This window comes from Scyliorhinus torazame, chromosome 6, assembly GCF_047496885.1.
Source record: "Scyliorhinus torazame isolate Kashiwa2021f chromosome 6, sScyTor2.1, whole genome shotgun sequence".
Classification (NCBI taxonomy): Eukaryota; Metazoa; Chordata; class Chondrichthyes; order Carcharhiniformes; family Scyliorhinidae; genus Scyliorhinus; species Scyliorhinus torazame.
The window spans coordinates 268,598,775-268,614,036 of NC_092712.1; the positions used below are offsets into that span (position 1 = coordinate 268,598,775).

The following is a 15,262-nucleotide window of genomic DNA, read 5'->3' on the forward strand; positions in this document are numbered from 1 at the left end:
TATGGTATTGTGCACCATGGAAATTCAGGGGCGGGATTCTCTGATCCTGAGGCTAAGTGTTGACACCGTCGCGTTTCCTGACAGCCCAGGATTAGCAATTCTGGCCCCTACGGGAGGCCAGCATGGCGCTGGAGCTGTTCATGCCGCTCCAGCTGCTGATCCGGCCGTGGAATGGCCGCCGGGGGATGCGCGCATGCGCAGTCCCACTGGCGTGATTTCCGCACATGCGTAGTGTCTCCCTTGTCCTCACTGGCCCCGACCCAACATGGCGCAGGAGTACAGGCGCCGGCATGGAATAAAGGAGACCGGGAGACTGCGAGGCCAGCCTGTCAATCGGTGGGACCCGATCGTGTGGCAGGCCACATCGGCTCCCCCACAGGCTGCCACCTGACCCTTCCACGCCGAGGTCCCGCCTTCTCAGAGCTGGTTAGAATGGCGCCGGCGGGACTCTTTTTTTTGTATGGCTTCTTGGCTCATTCGGGCTGGAGAATCACGTGGTGGCCGCGTGGAGCGGCCCCCAACCTGCGCCACGCCGGCCCCAATGGCGCCGATTCTCCGCTCTCAGAATCCCATTGGGGCGGCGTGGCACGATTCGCGTGGCCCGTCGGCAATTCTTCGACGTGGCGCGTGGTCGGAGAATCCCGCCCCCCGTATTGTTCTTCAGCTAAAGCTTACGTGCATGTCTCCTTTTCTCCTAGAAAAATTAAATAATGTTAATTAGATGTTATGAAGTTGAAACACAGCTCAACCAACGAGCTACAGCTTTTATAGCTGTAGCATTTCCAGTGATCAATAATTTGTACTTTTGGGGGTCTTAAAATATAGAAATAGTAGGAAGGGGTGCTTGTACCTGAGAGCATGAGGTTTTTTCTGCAAGATGTCAGAGCAGTGGTAAGTGGAAGGTGTACTTTGGGTGGAGTGATCGAATCTGAGAAAATTGAATGTGGGGCAGCTGGAATGGTATGCTGGCATCTGTGATTGAGAGTGGTCAAGGAGGAATAAGCATGGGGAGTTTATAAAAGATATAATGGAATGCCTTGGATTTGTTGATAAAAGAAGGCTGAAATATGACAGTATTTTATAGAGGGGAGGTTGGAGCAAACTGGAGCCAGTAAGCTACCTTCAATTCTACCCTGCATCCCATAACCTTTGAAATATCAGTTAGCCAGCACTGGTCTTGGTGTTTGTCATGATATTCAAACACACACATCATGATAGACACCCCAACAGACAAATCAGAACACACAACACCACAACCAATCACAGACAAGGACAGTATAAAAGGACAAACACGACACCTGGTGGCCAGTATTAGCTGGAGACCAGGACAAGGACAGACCTGTTACACGACACACTCAGGGAGACACCACGTGCAGAGTATCCAGAACGAACTGTATATAAAAATTAAAATAAAATAGAGTTGTACCAAATACAACTGTGTTGGTTCATCTGCGCATCAGAGCACCCAACATCACATGGTGCAGGAGTGGATCGATACCTGCCGGCATACCTCAGTGTACAGAGACAACCAGCAGTACCCAGGCAAGATGTACGAGCGCCCGGTTCCGCAGCCGCTCCAGTGTCACGGCGATCTCCGCGAAAACTGGCGGCGATTCCGGCAAATGTTTGAATTGTTCCTGGTGGCAGCTGAACTCCAAGACCTGGATGATGATGAAAAAATTGAATTTCTCCTCACCATCGCCGGTGCAAGGGCAAAAGAAATATTCACAAGGTTCAGGTTCTTCAGGAGGCAGCAAAGGTACGATTACCAGGCAGTCCTGGACAAATTTGCCAAGTACTGTGAGGAAAACGCACTCCAATCGGCAAGTAAAGGTAAGAAAAGCGGCAGTACTCACCTCGTGGCCGGGATCCCGGAGGCCGAATTCCCAGAGGCCAAAATCCCGGGCCTGAGAGAGGGCTGGGTCGAGGTCGGCGGCCATCTTGCTAAAGGTATCACGCTAGCACAGTTGCGCGAGCAGTGCGCAGAACCGGAAGTTTCGTTTGCGCATGCGCGAGACGCTGCGCATGCGCAGTCAAGAAAACGGTCATCGGTAAAGGAACAGCGATCTGCGCATGCGCAGTCGCTTCCTACGTGCTACATTCCGAGCGTCAGGATGTCAGAGGCCCCAGACCGCACCAATTTAAAGGGGAAACGTCCCAAATCCAATTTAAAAGGGAAACGTCCCAAATCAAAAAAAACAAAAATCTGTTAAAGCTGTAAAACAACCTTCCCTCACCTGGAATGACAGCACATTGCCGCAAATTGACCCAGGAGATGAATTTGACCTCCGAAGAACCCTGCAACAAGCAGTTACCTACGCACAAGCCGATGATTCCGACCTCGAATACTTCGATAACGATCTTTACATTGTTTCTGGACCTCGCGAGCCCAATGACAGCTCCATGGTCCTAGACGACTACGACTCGGACGAACCTTTCGTGTTGCACATTGGCGACCCTCACATTGAATCCTACACAGATGCGGATTCATTTTTCGGATTTGAAGATCTTCAACCCAGCAGATATGACGTCCCAACTCATCAGTGCAGGATGATGCCGCAGCCGGAAATTAACAGACAGGGAGCGGTGCAAGCCCACAGAGAGCGGCCTGCTGCCACACAGAGCATGGTCCCGCTCAGCGTTCCCGACTCTCTGAAAGAAGACATGCAAGACTCCAGAGCGCAGTCCTTGCATGCACAACAAGTGACTCCAGAGTCACAAGCCTCCACAGAGAGCTCGTGGACAGACTCCACAATTGCAGAAACGCAAGACTCCAGAGCGCAGTCCTTGCACGAACAAGAAGTGACTCCAGTGTCACAAGCCTCCACAGCGAGCTCGTGGACAGACTCCACGAAAGAAAAAACGCTTGACTCCGATGCGCAGTCCTTGCAGGAACAAGACCATGAGGGTCTAGCAACCTCTCCTGACCAACCAGCGGCAGACGATGCAAGTCTGCCATGCTCACGTGAACAACAAGAAGGCTATGACAGCCTACCATGCTCCACTGCACAGCAGCATGACCATGACGGTCTCTCATGCTACAATGAAGGGCACAGCGCTGATGACTGTTCAAGCCCAACTGAAGACAAGCCAAAGGAATCTCCTCTTCCAAGCCCGAAGGAAAAAGGTTTATGCGCTGACCTTCAGGATCATTATAGCCGAACAGAGATTAATAATGCTGCACGGTCACAGAAGGATGCTGAGGATTTGCTAAAGAAATTACTTGTATGTTTAACTTGCAAGGAGCAGACTGAGAATTGCCAGTGTTTTAGTACGAAAAAAAAATGGACAAGACATTGATCCTCAGTTAATGTAAATAACACAACCTGAATCATACCTACAGCAGGGACAAATGTCTCCCTTCAACACAACACCGCAAAGTCCCAACTTTGGAAACCAGCAGTTAGTCAGTAATGACTCTTCAAACCTTGAGCAGAACATTGGAGCAAGAATCCTGAGGACACCGACATCGAGTAGCCAGATAAAGAACTTAAAACCCGCAGCAGTTTCAAGTGAACCAAGTGTGCTTTCCACTAATGGTGAAGATGCAGATAAGGTCGACCCGATTATCTATTGTACCACACTAACCCCAGAGATTAAGCAGTTATGTCTGGGGAGTATAATGTGGGCAATTGAGAACAGTAAAAGAGAGACTGTGACCATGCCAGTCCCAGCAAAATCAGACCCAGAGACTATGAAGGCATGTACATTAGACAAAGATACATATGAGGTACCTGAGTAGAAAAGTGAAACGGAATGTTCTTTGGAAAATAGTACAATGTCGAAAGAAACATTGGATCCTACATTCGAGACCATACATATGGGAGAATTTGAGGGTAATAAACAAGGTTCTGCAATGTCTGGGGGAAGATTTAAAATTCCAAAGAAGAAAAGCCCAAATGAAGGACAATGGCAAGACAATGACAGTCCACCGACATGGTTTGCACCACCAGATGAAAACTCTGACAATTTACCCAACCCTAGTGAACAGCAAGCTGCTAATGAGGATCTATCCACGGGATGTGAGACGAGTGACGACAGCATCCCATTTCCCATGCAAAAGGTGCAAGGTGACAGACCTCGCCTAGTGCGTACAGAGGCACTCGACGATCATGGTGGGACCACTGACGACTGCGGTGGCGCCGCACCGCTTCCACCCTTGATGACTCGAGCCTCTCCACTGGTCGGTGCATTCCTGCATGTTCCGACTCCAGAAGTGCAGCTTCAGGGAATCTCGGCTGCCTCCAGTGAACCTGTTGGGACTCCGGATGGGGAGCATCGACGGAAGGTAGACCGGACTCCAGATGGGGAGCAGCCAAGCGCCGACTCTGATTCGCGTACGCCAGACTTTGCTCCGGATGGGCAGTGTCGCGGCCTCGGTGATGGCACGCTCAGGGTGACGGCGGATGCCACGGCGACAGGGAATGGATCGCGTGGCAGTCACACTGGGTCGGCAGTGGCGACCAGCACCGGCGGTCCAAGACGGACACACCAATTCGCGCCACCGCCAGACATTGATGCAAGCAACAATTCTCTCTCCAAGGCGACATGCTTCGACGTTCCTCTGCGGAGTCGCCCTTCCAGCACAGCATGTGGCCGGAACCAGCGTGCACGGTCTCGGCCGACTTCAACATCTGGCACATTCATCGCCTTGCATGACATTAGTGATGGTGCCTCTTCAATGGCAACGACCCATCGGCTACAAGATGCCATCCACCACAAACATAGAAAGAAAAAAGACTCCACCTCGTTCCTGGTATGCAGGGCGGATGGATTGGTGCGTAGGCGCAATCGGCGAGCCTTGCGCCGCCTTCCACGCTCGCAACTGAACCGTACACACACGCCGGATCCTCCACTGGTTCCCAAGGATGACTTTGTGGAGCTGCCACGGATCATGCCCCTTCCATCGCCACCCGTGACCAGGCCACAACAGCATCACCTCCAACAGTCCAATGTGAACCAGTGTGAACCCAAATCGCCACAGCTGAACCGACTTGAGGACCAGCCTATTCTTGAGGTGTCACAGGTGCCTGAATCAGGCCACCTCAATGAAGTTGACAAACATGTTCGCGAGGATACAGAACCAGAAAATGGGACGGATATTTGTAATGCCGAAAGTGAACAAACAGAAGTTGACCAGGCTTGCACATCAGCCGGTGGTTCTTGACTCACCCTTGAGGCGGTCAATCCGAATTCGTCGCACACCTATTGGACTGGACTTATAACACTGCTCATATGTTTAAACGTTAAACACTGCTGTATTATAACCTGTTGTTTTATTGTTCCAGATATCGTTTGACCGGACCACTAGTCAAAGTTTTTTTGCATTCATGTTTTGTTACGGTACAACCTCATTAGCATGACGCACCCGACATCGCCCCATGTATATAGTTACGTCGTATGCACATGCTGTAAATATCACACACACACACTCTTAGATGCACACACGACACAATTATATTTATAACCAAGTAGGCACATATCTTTGTAAAAAGGGGGGATGTCATGATATTCAAACACACACATCATGATAGACACACCAACAGACAAATCAGAACACACAACACCACAACCAATCACAGACAAGGACAGGGACAGTATAAAAGGACAAACACGACACCTGGTGGCCAGTATTAGGTGGAGACCAGGACAAGGACAGACCTGTTACACGACACACTCCGGGAGACACCACGTGCAGAGTATCCAGAACGAACTGTATATAAAAGTTAAAATAAAATAAGAGTTGTACCAAATACAACTGTGTTGGTTCATCTGTGCATCAGAGCACCCAACACCACAGTGTTGTCTTTGTTGTTTAAAGTATTCAACACTTCATATCTTTAGATTTAATCTTTAAAATTATGGTATAAACATGCTGCATGGTTCAAACAGTGAAGACCTGCCATCCTGGGCAGAAAGCTACAAGAAACTGTTTGCATCTTGTCCTCGGCAGCATTGCATGTTAAGTCTCTCTGATCCAGGAATTATTTTGTAAGTTTGTTTTAAAATGTTCTTGATATGACTTTATTCATAAAAGTGCAGTACCTGTCTTTAAAGAACTTGAAGCCAGCTCCCAGATTATAGCATTTCTTGGAGTGAGTATGGAGTGGTGAGAGAGCAACGGTTATCTGGAGGCAGGCCTGTAGTAGGGTGAAGGCACTAATGCACTGGCCAAGACAAAAATGTTAATAGGCAAAATCAGAGGTAGTAGATTCTTGCATTGAGCAAGATGTCTGATTTTTACTGTTTGGTAAATGGAGCTGGTGAGAACAGCATTACGACTTCCGGCTATGCAGAGCTAGGTCACATATTCGGCAGCTCCCGCTTGGAACGGACTTTTGGGCTCTTTTACAGGGCCCCCACGGCATTTGTTTGACATTTCCCGGTGTGGGAAGAAGGCTGCAGCATTCCCCTGACAGTGTCCTCCAGGACTGTTGTGTCTTTTGGCTACCAGACCCGGCAGAAACAGTGAAAGATTTGGCTTGAGCTGCAGCAGTAGACGAGGGCCTCTTCCAGCATGCAGGCGGGGGAAGGGCAAGCTTAAAGCTGCAATCTGGCTTGACTCTATCAAAGATGAATTCTAGCAGCAGAGGGAATAACTGTGAAAAGATCTACCAGGGCCATTGAAGAAGCAGGGACGAGGCTTCTGGTGGCGGCCATGGAGGAGTAGGTCGCGCATTCGGCAGCTCCCGTCTGGAGCCGACTCTCAGACCTTTTTCAGGAGTTTCCATAGACTTTTTGGGGCAGACTGGTGAAGCAAACACTGCCAACTTCTATGAAACGGACCAGAAGTGTGACGGCCAAAGGAGCGGCACTGGAGCAACGGGAGAAGCGAGGGAAAGAAAACAAAATGGCGGCGGCCAGGGACAAAGGGGAGCTGCAGGAGTTCATCAAGCGCTGCTTCGAGGAGCAGCGCGAGGAGATGCGCAAAGAGATGTTGGCGCCTATGCTTTCGGCAATTGAAGGACTCGGGATCACGCAGAAGGCCCACGAAGCTAAGATCCAGGAGGTACAGAAAAGAGTCAGTCAGAACGAGGACGAGCTCGTGGGCCTGGCGGTGAGAGTGGAGCAGAATGAGGTGCTACACAAGAGGTGGGCGGGAAGACTCGAAGACCTGGAGAACAGGTCGAGGAGAAAGAATCTGCGAATCCTGGGTCTCCCTGAGGGAGTGGAGCGAGCACGATGCTCGAGGCGATGATGGGCACGAAGGCCTCTTCGAGGCCGCTGGAGTTCGACGGGGCACATCGGGTGCTGGCGAAGAAGCCCCAGGAAAATGAGCCGCCAAGGGCGATGGTGGTGAGGTTCCACTGGTTCACGGACAGAGAGTGGGTCCTGAGATGGGCCAAGAAGGAGCGAAGCAGTAAGTGGGACAATGCAGAGATCAGAATATACCCGGACTGGAGCACGGAGGTTGCAAAGCGGAGAGCGGGTTTCAACCGGGCCAAAGCGGCGTTGTACCGGAAAGAAGTGAAATTCGGAATGCTGCAGCCAGCGCGACTGTGGGTCACATACAAGGGCCACAGTCCTTGTATTACTTCGAAACGCCTGAAGCGGCGTGGACCTTTGGACAAGCCGAAAAGTTGGACTCTAACTGAGGGTTTGTGAGGGTGGGGGGGATGTTTTGGGATTTGATGTGTGATGGTTGTTGTATATAGGGGGTCAATCACGCGCAGGAAATGTTACATGGGCTGGGGGAGAAAGACAAGGCCGTGACAGGAGCTGCGCCAGAGGGGGCGGAGCGGGCTTTGGAAAGCGCGGGGTTTTTTCCTGCGTGCAGGAAGAAAGGCGGGAAGGGGAACGAAGGAATGCATATGGATTGGGAGACTCCCACGCGGGGAGGTCAATGGGATGGCGGGGGGAAGCCGGGGTCAGCAGGCGTCAGCTGACTTACGGGAGTGACATGGGGGGAGCAAAAAAGCTAGACTGGTCTAGCGGGGGGAGGGGGGGGGGGGGAGGAAAAGGGTTGCTGCTGCACTGGCCGAAAGGGAATGGGACACAGAAGAGGTGGTCAGGACAGGGGTCCACCCTCTGGGGGACGAGGGAGGCGTGGACACGGGACTGGCCCAGAAAAGGAGATGGCTAGTCGGCGGGGGGGGGGGGGGGGGTGAGAGCCCCTCCAATCCGGCTGATAACGTGGAATGTCAGGGGCCTGAATGGGCCGGTGAAGAGGGCTCGAGTGTTCGCGCACTTAAAGGGACTGAAGGCGGACGTGGCCATGATCCAAGAGACACACCTGAAGGTGGCGGACCAGGTCAGGTTAAGAAAGGGATGGGTAGGACAGGTATTCCACTCGGGACTGGACGCGAAGAATAGAGGGGTGGCAGTATTGGTGGGAAAGCGGGTGTCATTTGAGGCCAAGACTATTGTAGCGGACAATGGAGGGCGATATGTAACGGTGAGCGGTAGGCTGCAAGGGACGTGGGTGGTGTTGGTAAATGTATACGCCCCGAACTGGGATGATGCAGGATTCATGAAGCGCATGTTGGGGCGCATTCCGGACCTGGAGATAGGAGGCCTGATAATGGGAGGGGACTTCAATACAGTGTTGGATCCAGCACTGGGCCGCTCCAAATCAAGGACTGGAAAGAGGCCGGCGGCGGCCAAGGTACTTAGGGGGTTTATGGATCAGATGGGGGGAGTGGACCCATGGCGGTTTGCAAGGCCGCAGGCCAGGGAATTTTCTTTCTTCTCCCATGTACACAAAGCCTACTCCCGGATAGATTTCTTTGATCTGGGTAGGGTGCTCATCCCGAGGGTGGAGGGGATGGAGTATTCGGCTATAGCCGTTTCGGACCATGCCCCGCACTGGGTGGAACTGGAGCTGGGAGAGGAGAGGGACCAACGCCCATTGTGGCGGCTGGATGTGGGACTGCTGGCGGACAAGGTGGTGTGTGGGAAGGTGAGGGGGTGTATCGAAAGGCACTTGGAGGCCAACAACAACGGGGAGGTGCGGGTGGGGGTGGTATGGGAGGCGGTGATCAGGGGAGAGCTAATTTCCATTAGGGCTCATAGGGAGAAGACAGAGGGTATGGAAAGGGAGAGGTTAGTGGGGGAGATTTTGAGAGTGGACAGGAAATACGCAGAGGCCCCGGAGGAAAGATTACTTGGGGAAAGACGACGGCTCCAGACGGAGTTTGACCTGTTGACCACAGGGAAGGCGGAGGCACAGTGGAGGAAAGCGCAGGGGGCGACCTACGAGTATGGGGAAAAGGCTAGTCGGATGCTGGCACACCAGCTCCGTAAGAGGGCGGCAGAGAGGGAAATAGGGGGAGTCAAAGATGGTGGGGGAGCTATGGTCCAGAGTGCAACGGAAAAAACGAGGTATTCAACGCCTTTTTATGAAGAGCTGTACAGATCCCAGCCCCCAGCGGGGGAAGAGGGGATGAGACGATTCCTAGATCAGCTGAGATTCCCGAGGGTGGAGGAGCAAGAGGTGGCTGGTTTGGGGGCACCAATTGGGTTGGAGGAGCTGAGTAAGGGTTTGGGGAGCATGCAGGCGGGGAAGGCCCTGGGACCGGACGGATTTCCGGTGGCGTTCTACAGGAAGTACGCAGACCTGTTGGCCCCGCTACTGGTGAGGACCTTTAATGAGGCAAGAGAGGAGGGGACCCTGCCCCCGACAATGTCGGAAGCGACAATTTCTTTGATCCTAAAGCGGGACAAGGACCCACTGACTGCAATGTGGATCGTACAGGCCGATCTCGCTCCTCAATGTGGATGCAAAGTTGCTGGCAAAAGTGTTGGCCACGAGGATCGAGGACTGTGTCCCGGGGGTAATCCACGAGGACCAGACGGGATTTGTAAAGGGCAGGCAACTAAACACCAATGTGCGGCGGCTCTTAAACGTGATAATGATGCCATCGGAGGAGGGAGAGGCGGAGATAGTGGCAGCTATGGACGCGGAGAAGGCCTTTGACCGAGTAGAGTGGGAGTACCTCTGGGAGGTGCTGCGTAGGTTTGGGGTCGGGGTAGAGTTTATCAACTGGGTTAAGCTCCTTTACAGAGCCCTGGTGGCGAGTGTAGTGATGAACCGGCGGAGGTCGGAGTACTTTCGACTGTACCAAGGGACGAGGCAGGGGTGCCCCCTGTCCCCCCCTGTTGTTCGCATTGGCGATCGAACCATTGGCCATGTCATTGAGGGAGTCTAATAAATGGAGGGGGGTGGTCCGAGGGGGAGAAGAGCATCGGGTGTCGCTATATGCGGATGACCTGTTGCTGTACGTGGCGGATCCAATGGAGGGGATGGTGGAGCTCATGCAGACTCTAAGGGAGTTTGAGGCGTTTTCGGGCTATAAGCTCAATGTAGGGAAGAGTGAGCTCTTTGTATTACAGGCGGGGGACCAAGAAAGAGGGATAGGGGACCTACCGCTGAGGAGGGCGGAGGGGAGCTTTCTGTATCTGGGGATCCAGATAGCCAGGAGTTGGGGGACCCTACGTAAACTGAATCTGACGAGGTTGGTGGAGCAAATGGAGGAAGATTTCAAAAGATGGGCAATGTTACCGCTCTCGCTGGCAGGTAGAGTGCAGTCGGTCAAAATGGTGGTCCTTCCGAGGTTTCTGTTTGTGTTTCAGTGCCTTCCCATCGCGATCACTAAGGCCTTTTTTAAGAGAGTAGGCAGGAGTATTATGGGGTTTGTGTGGGCGAATAAGACCCCGAGAGTAAGGAGAGGGTTCCTGGAACGCAGTAGGGACCGAGGAGGGTTGGCGCTGCCAAACCTGGGGAGCTACTACTGGGCAGCAAATGTGGCGACGATCCGCAAGTGGGTTATGGAGGGAGAGGGGGCGGCATGGAAGAGGATGGAGATGGCGTCCTGTAAAGGAACGAGCCTGGGAGCATTGGTGACGGCACCGCTGTCGCTCTCGCCGACAAAGTATACCACGAGCCCGGTGGTGGCGGCAACGCTAAGGATCTGGGGCCAGTGGAGACGGCACCGGGGTGCAATGGGAGCATCGGTGTGGTCCCCGATCAGGGGTAACCACCGGTTTGTCCCGGGGAAGATGGACGGGGGGTTCCAGAGCTGGCATCAGGCGGGGATTGGAAGAATGGGGGACCTGTTCATCGACGGGACGTTTGCGAGCCTAGGGGCACTGGAGGAGAAGTTCAAGTTATCCCCGGGAAATGCCTTTAGATATATGCCGGTGAGGGCCTTTGTGAGGCGACAGGTGAGGGAATTCCCTCTGCTCCCGGCACAAGAAGTTCAAGATAGGGTGATCTCGGGTGTATGAGTCGGGGAGGGCAAGGTGTCGGAAATACACCAGGAGTTGAAAGAAGAGGGGGAAGCGCTGGTAGAAGAGTTGAAGGGTAAATGGGAGGAGGAGCTGGGGGAGGAGATCGAGGAAGGTCTGTGGGCTGATGCCCTAGGTAGGGTTAATTCCTCCTCCTCGTGTGCCAGGCTCAGCCTGATACAATTTAAGGTGGTCCACAGAGCGCACTTCATGGGGGCGAGGTTGAGCAGGTTCTTTGGGGTAGAGGACAGATGTGGAAGGTGCTCAGGGAGCCCGGCGAACCATGTCCATATGTTTTGGAAATGCCCGGCACTGGAGGGGTTCTGGAGAGGAGTGGCGGGAGCAATATCTCAGGTGGTGAAAGTCCGGGTCAAGCCAAGCTGGGGGCTAGCAATATTTGGAGTAGTGGACGAACGGGGAGTGCAGGAGGTGAAAGAGGCCGGCATTCTGCCCTTTGCGTCCCTAGTAGCCCGGCGAAGGATCTTGCTAATGTGGAAGGAGGCAAAGCCCCCCAGCCTGGAGGCCTGGATAAATGATATGGCTGGGTTCATAAAGTTGGAGAGGATTAAGTTCGCCTTGAGAGGTTCTGCGCATGGGGTTCTACAGGCGGTGGCAACCGTTCCTAGACTATCTCGCGGAGCGTTAGAGGAAGGTCGGTCAGCAGCAGCAGCAACCTTGGTGGGGGGGGGGGGAAGACGTCCTGGGGGGGGGGGGGGGGAGGGGGGACTGAATGGGAGGGTGGATGAGCAAGAGATAACATGAAGGGTTGAGGAAACTGGCACGTACGGGTGAGGGCCAGTGTACAAAGCTGTGTAAATATATCATTTTGCCATGTATACATCTTGCTCTGCGCGATTTCTCGTTTTTTTTTTTGTTACGAGGCGGGGGAGGGGGGCGGTTATTGTTTGTAAGGGAGAAAAATTGTGTTTAAAAAACTTTAATAACTATATTTTTTTTAAAAAGAACAGCATTACCTGGACCTTGGAGTTGCAAATAAGCAACTTGAGGAACTAGAACTGGAACAACTAAAAAAAAATTTAAGCAGCTTGACGACAACTCACTGACTATTTCAGATGGGTACAATTATGGGACATGTGCAGCATTAAAGGATGCCTCATCACTGATTGAATAGCAGAAGCCTCTGGCTTCAACGTCACTCAAAAACTGTTGACAACACTAAACCAAATCTGCATAGGCCATGGATGATGAGGCCATCTCCTCCTCGAGTACAGTTATGGCTATAAGTCAATCTCATGGAACACAGCACATCAATCTGTCCATTAATATCCATTGCAGGTGGCGTCTCATTCTTCCCGTGACACATTTCGACATCATCGTATGGATAGTAAAACTTGACACCCCATAAGCTTTTCCTTTCATATGGAAGTAGCATTATTGATTTGTAGGTCTATCTACTGTTGTGGTGATGCTTATTTGTGCCAGGTCTGTGGACAGGGCTTTGTACTAACTGCGCCGGAGAGAGGGGAGCGTTTGGGTAATGGGAGATGTTGAAATCCAAAGAGAAACGTCAAGGCAACAGTGTGCTAATGTGGCTAAAGGTGAACAGGGTACAACAGGAAGTGACAGAGTTTAACAGTAATTGTGCAGCATCGAGTAAGGCTTTCGGGTGATTTGGGATGCCCTGACGTTGCAAAACCCCCAATGTAAATGCACTTCTTTTTATATTGCTAGCTTTCAGTTGAAAACACCTGATTGAGGACCCTCACCCAATTCCACCCTCCAAATTGTTTGTCATCTGCATTTGAATGCTGCATGAGTTTCTTGATTTTCTTCCTGATGCCTAACCCAGAATGTAATCCTGAATCAGTTCCGTCAATCTAGCTCCCCAATTTCATTTCCATTGTCAGTAACTGAAATTGGTTCTGATCAGTATCCTCCTTTTCGTTAATGGGACTTTAAAAAAAATTTAATAATTTAAAATTATTTTTTCCAATTAAGAGGCAATTTAGCTTGGCCAATCCACCTAATCTGCACACCTTTGAGTTGTGGGGGTGAAACACATGCAGACACGGGGAGAATGTGCAAACGCCACACGGAAAGTGACCCAGGGCCGGGATTAAACCCGGATCCTCAGCGCTGTAGGCAGCAGTGCTAACCACTGTGCAGTCCTGTATCTTTGCCTCTTAATACAATTGTTAATTGACATTTGACTTTTGTTGCAGGTATCTGCTCGTTCCTGGGACCACAATGAGTTTTTTGCTCAGTTTGCAGGTGATCATACACTTTTCACATCCGGTTATTCTGCCATCATCAATAAACTCGGTGATTGTCTGGACATACGACTTAATACTCCAGTAAGTTTTGCATTTTAAACAGCAGTCCTGTTCGTAAAATTCAAGATGGCAAAATCTTAGACAGTTTATTATGGTGGTGATGCTAATAACAGGACATATATTTTAATTGAGGTTAAGCAATCATGTTTTCTGTTGGTTCTGCCCCGCTGGAGCTTTGCCAGATGTATTGAACAGTACTGACTTTTATCAAAGCAGTTCATTCTTACATTATTGACGTGTATCAAAAATTGCAGTTCTAGATGTCCAGTACTTCTAAACTTTGCATTTGCTGAAATTGTTCATTTCTCAGCAAACTTCTCTTTCTAGAACTACAATTTTGGCCTGACCACAACCTGTATAATCTACTTGTCCAAAACCTTGAGACCCAGTGCCTTCTGCTGAACTACTGTTAGTTGCCTCCTTACATGGTTTACTCTAATGTCACTCTGATCTCCTGAGGAATATGTTGTGTGGGTGGTATTTCCCAATACGTTTTTCAAAATAACTTGAAAAGTTTGAATCTTTTGGAGTGAGTAATGAGAGGTAGAATATTTAAAGTTGAAAAGTAGCTGCTTCTCAATTTTTTCTTCGATCATGAAATTTGTAATTGTCTATGATGTGTCTATGATATATTTTCATTAGTATCTTGGTATTTTGGTTTTAAATATTGTTCTTTGCGCGTAGGTATTTACTTTTGACCACACAAAATGTTAGAGTCCTAATGGCGCATATGGAAGCCCATCAAGTCAATGTCAGCTCACAGAGCAATCCTTTTAAGTCTCATTCCCTCGATACATCCCTGTAGCCCCACAAATTTATTTCCCCCAAGTGCCCATACAATTTCCTTTTTGAAATCATTTGAATCTCTCCATTTGCAATGCCCGTGCAATGACTTCCAGGGTCATTACCACTCTGCATAAAAATAGTTATTCCTCGCATCCTTAGCACACAACCCCCCCCCCCCTCTCCCCACCCCCGCACCTTTTGCCTGAAACTACATTTGTGACGCTTCATACCCATCAGCTGATGGGAACATCTTCTCTTGTTTATTTTATCTAATCCTGTTATAATTTTGTTTACTTCTATCAAATTTATTATTCTCAGTGGGAAATAAACCAGCTTCTCCAACCCAACCATGCAGCTCAAATGATATATGCCTGGAACTATTCTGGTAAATCTCTTCTGCGCCTTCCAAAGGACCTCTCATTTTCTTCTTGTGTGTGGTGACCAGAACTGACCAGGGCAGTATTGGCCAGACCTTTGTAAAGGCTCAACTTAACTTCTTTGTGTTTGTATTCAATACTTTTATTTATGAAGCCAGGATCCATGTGCTTTGTGAATTATTTTCTCACTATGCCCTGTCACCTTCAAAAATCTATGTACAAGAGCTCCCAGGTGCTTCTGTTATCCTTTAGAACTGTGCTATTAAGTCTATATGCCTCTCCCTACCCCTTATTAAAAAATGCATAACCGTACACTTCTCTTATTCCATCTGCTATTGGTCTGCCCAATCTACTAGCCGAACTATCATATTGCAGATGGTTTGAATCATCCTCACTATTGCCAAAACTCCCAAGTTCAGCACCATTGTGAAATGTTGTACTTTTTCTCTAGACCAATGTAATAGAATATTAAAATAGAATTCATGTAACGCAGAAGGAGGTCATTTGACCTGTTGTGTCTGTGCCGGCACTTTGCAAGAGCAACTCAGCTGGTCCCGTTCCCCCATCTTTTCCCTGTAG

General features: G+C 50.4%; 1 protein-coding gene across 1 annotated transcript in view; it reads left to right on the forward strand.

Annotated features, from left to right (window-relative positions):
• Nucleotides 1-15,262, forward strand: part of kdm1b (lysine demethylase 1B) — a 274,704-nt gene that overhangs the window by 181,251 nt on the left and 78,191 nt on the right. The window contains exon 14 of the mRNA XM_072510250.1: nt 13,410-13,541. Coding sequence (XP_072366351.1) covers nt 13,410-13,541 — 132 coding nt within the window. The remainder of the gene's footprint in view (nt 1-13,409; nt 13,542-15,262) is intronic.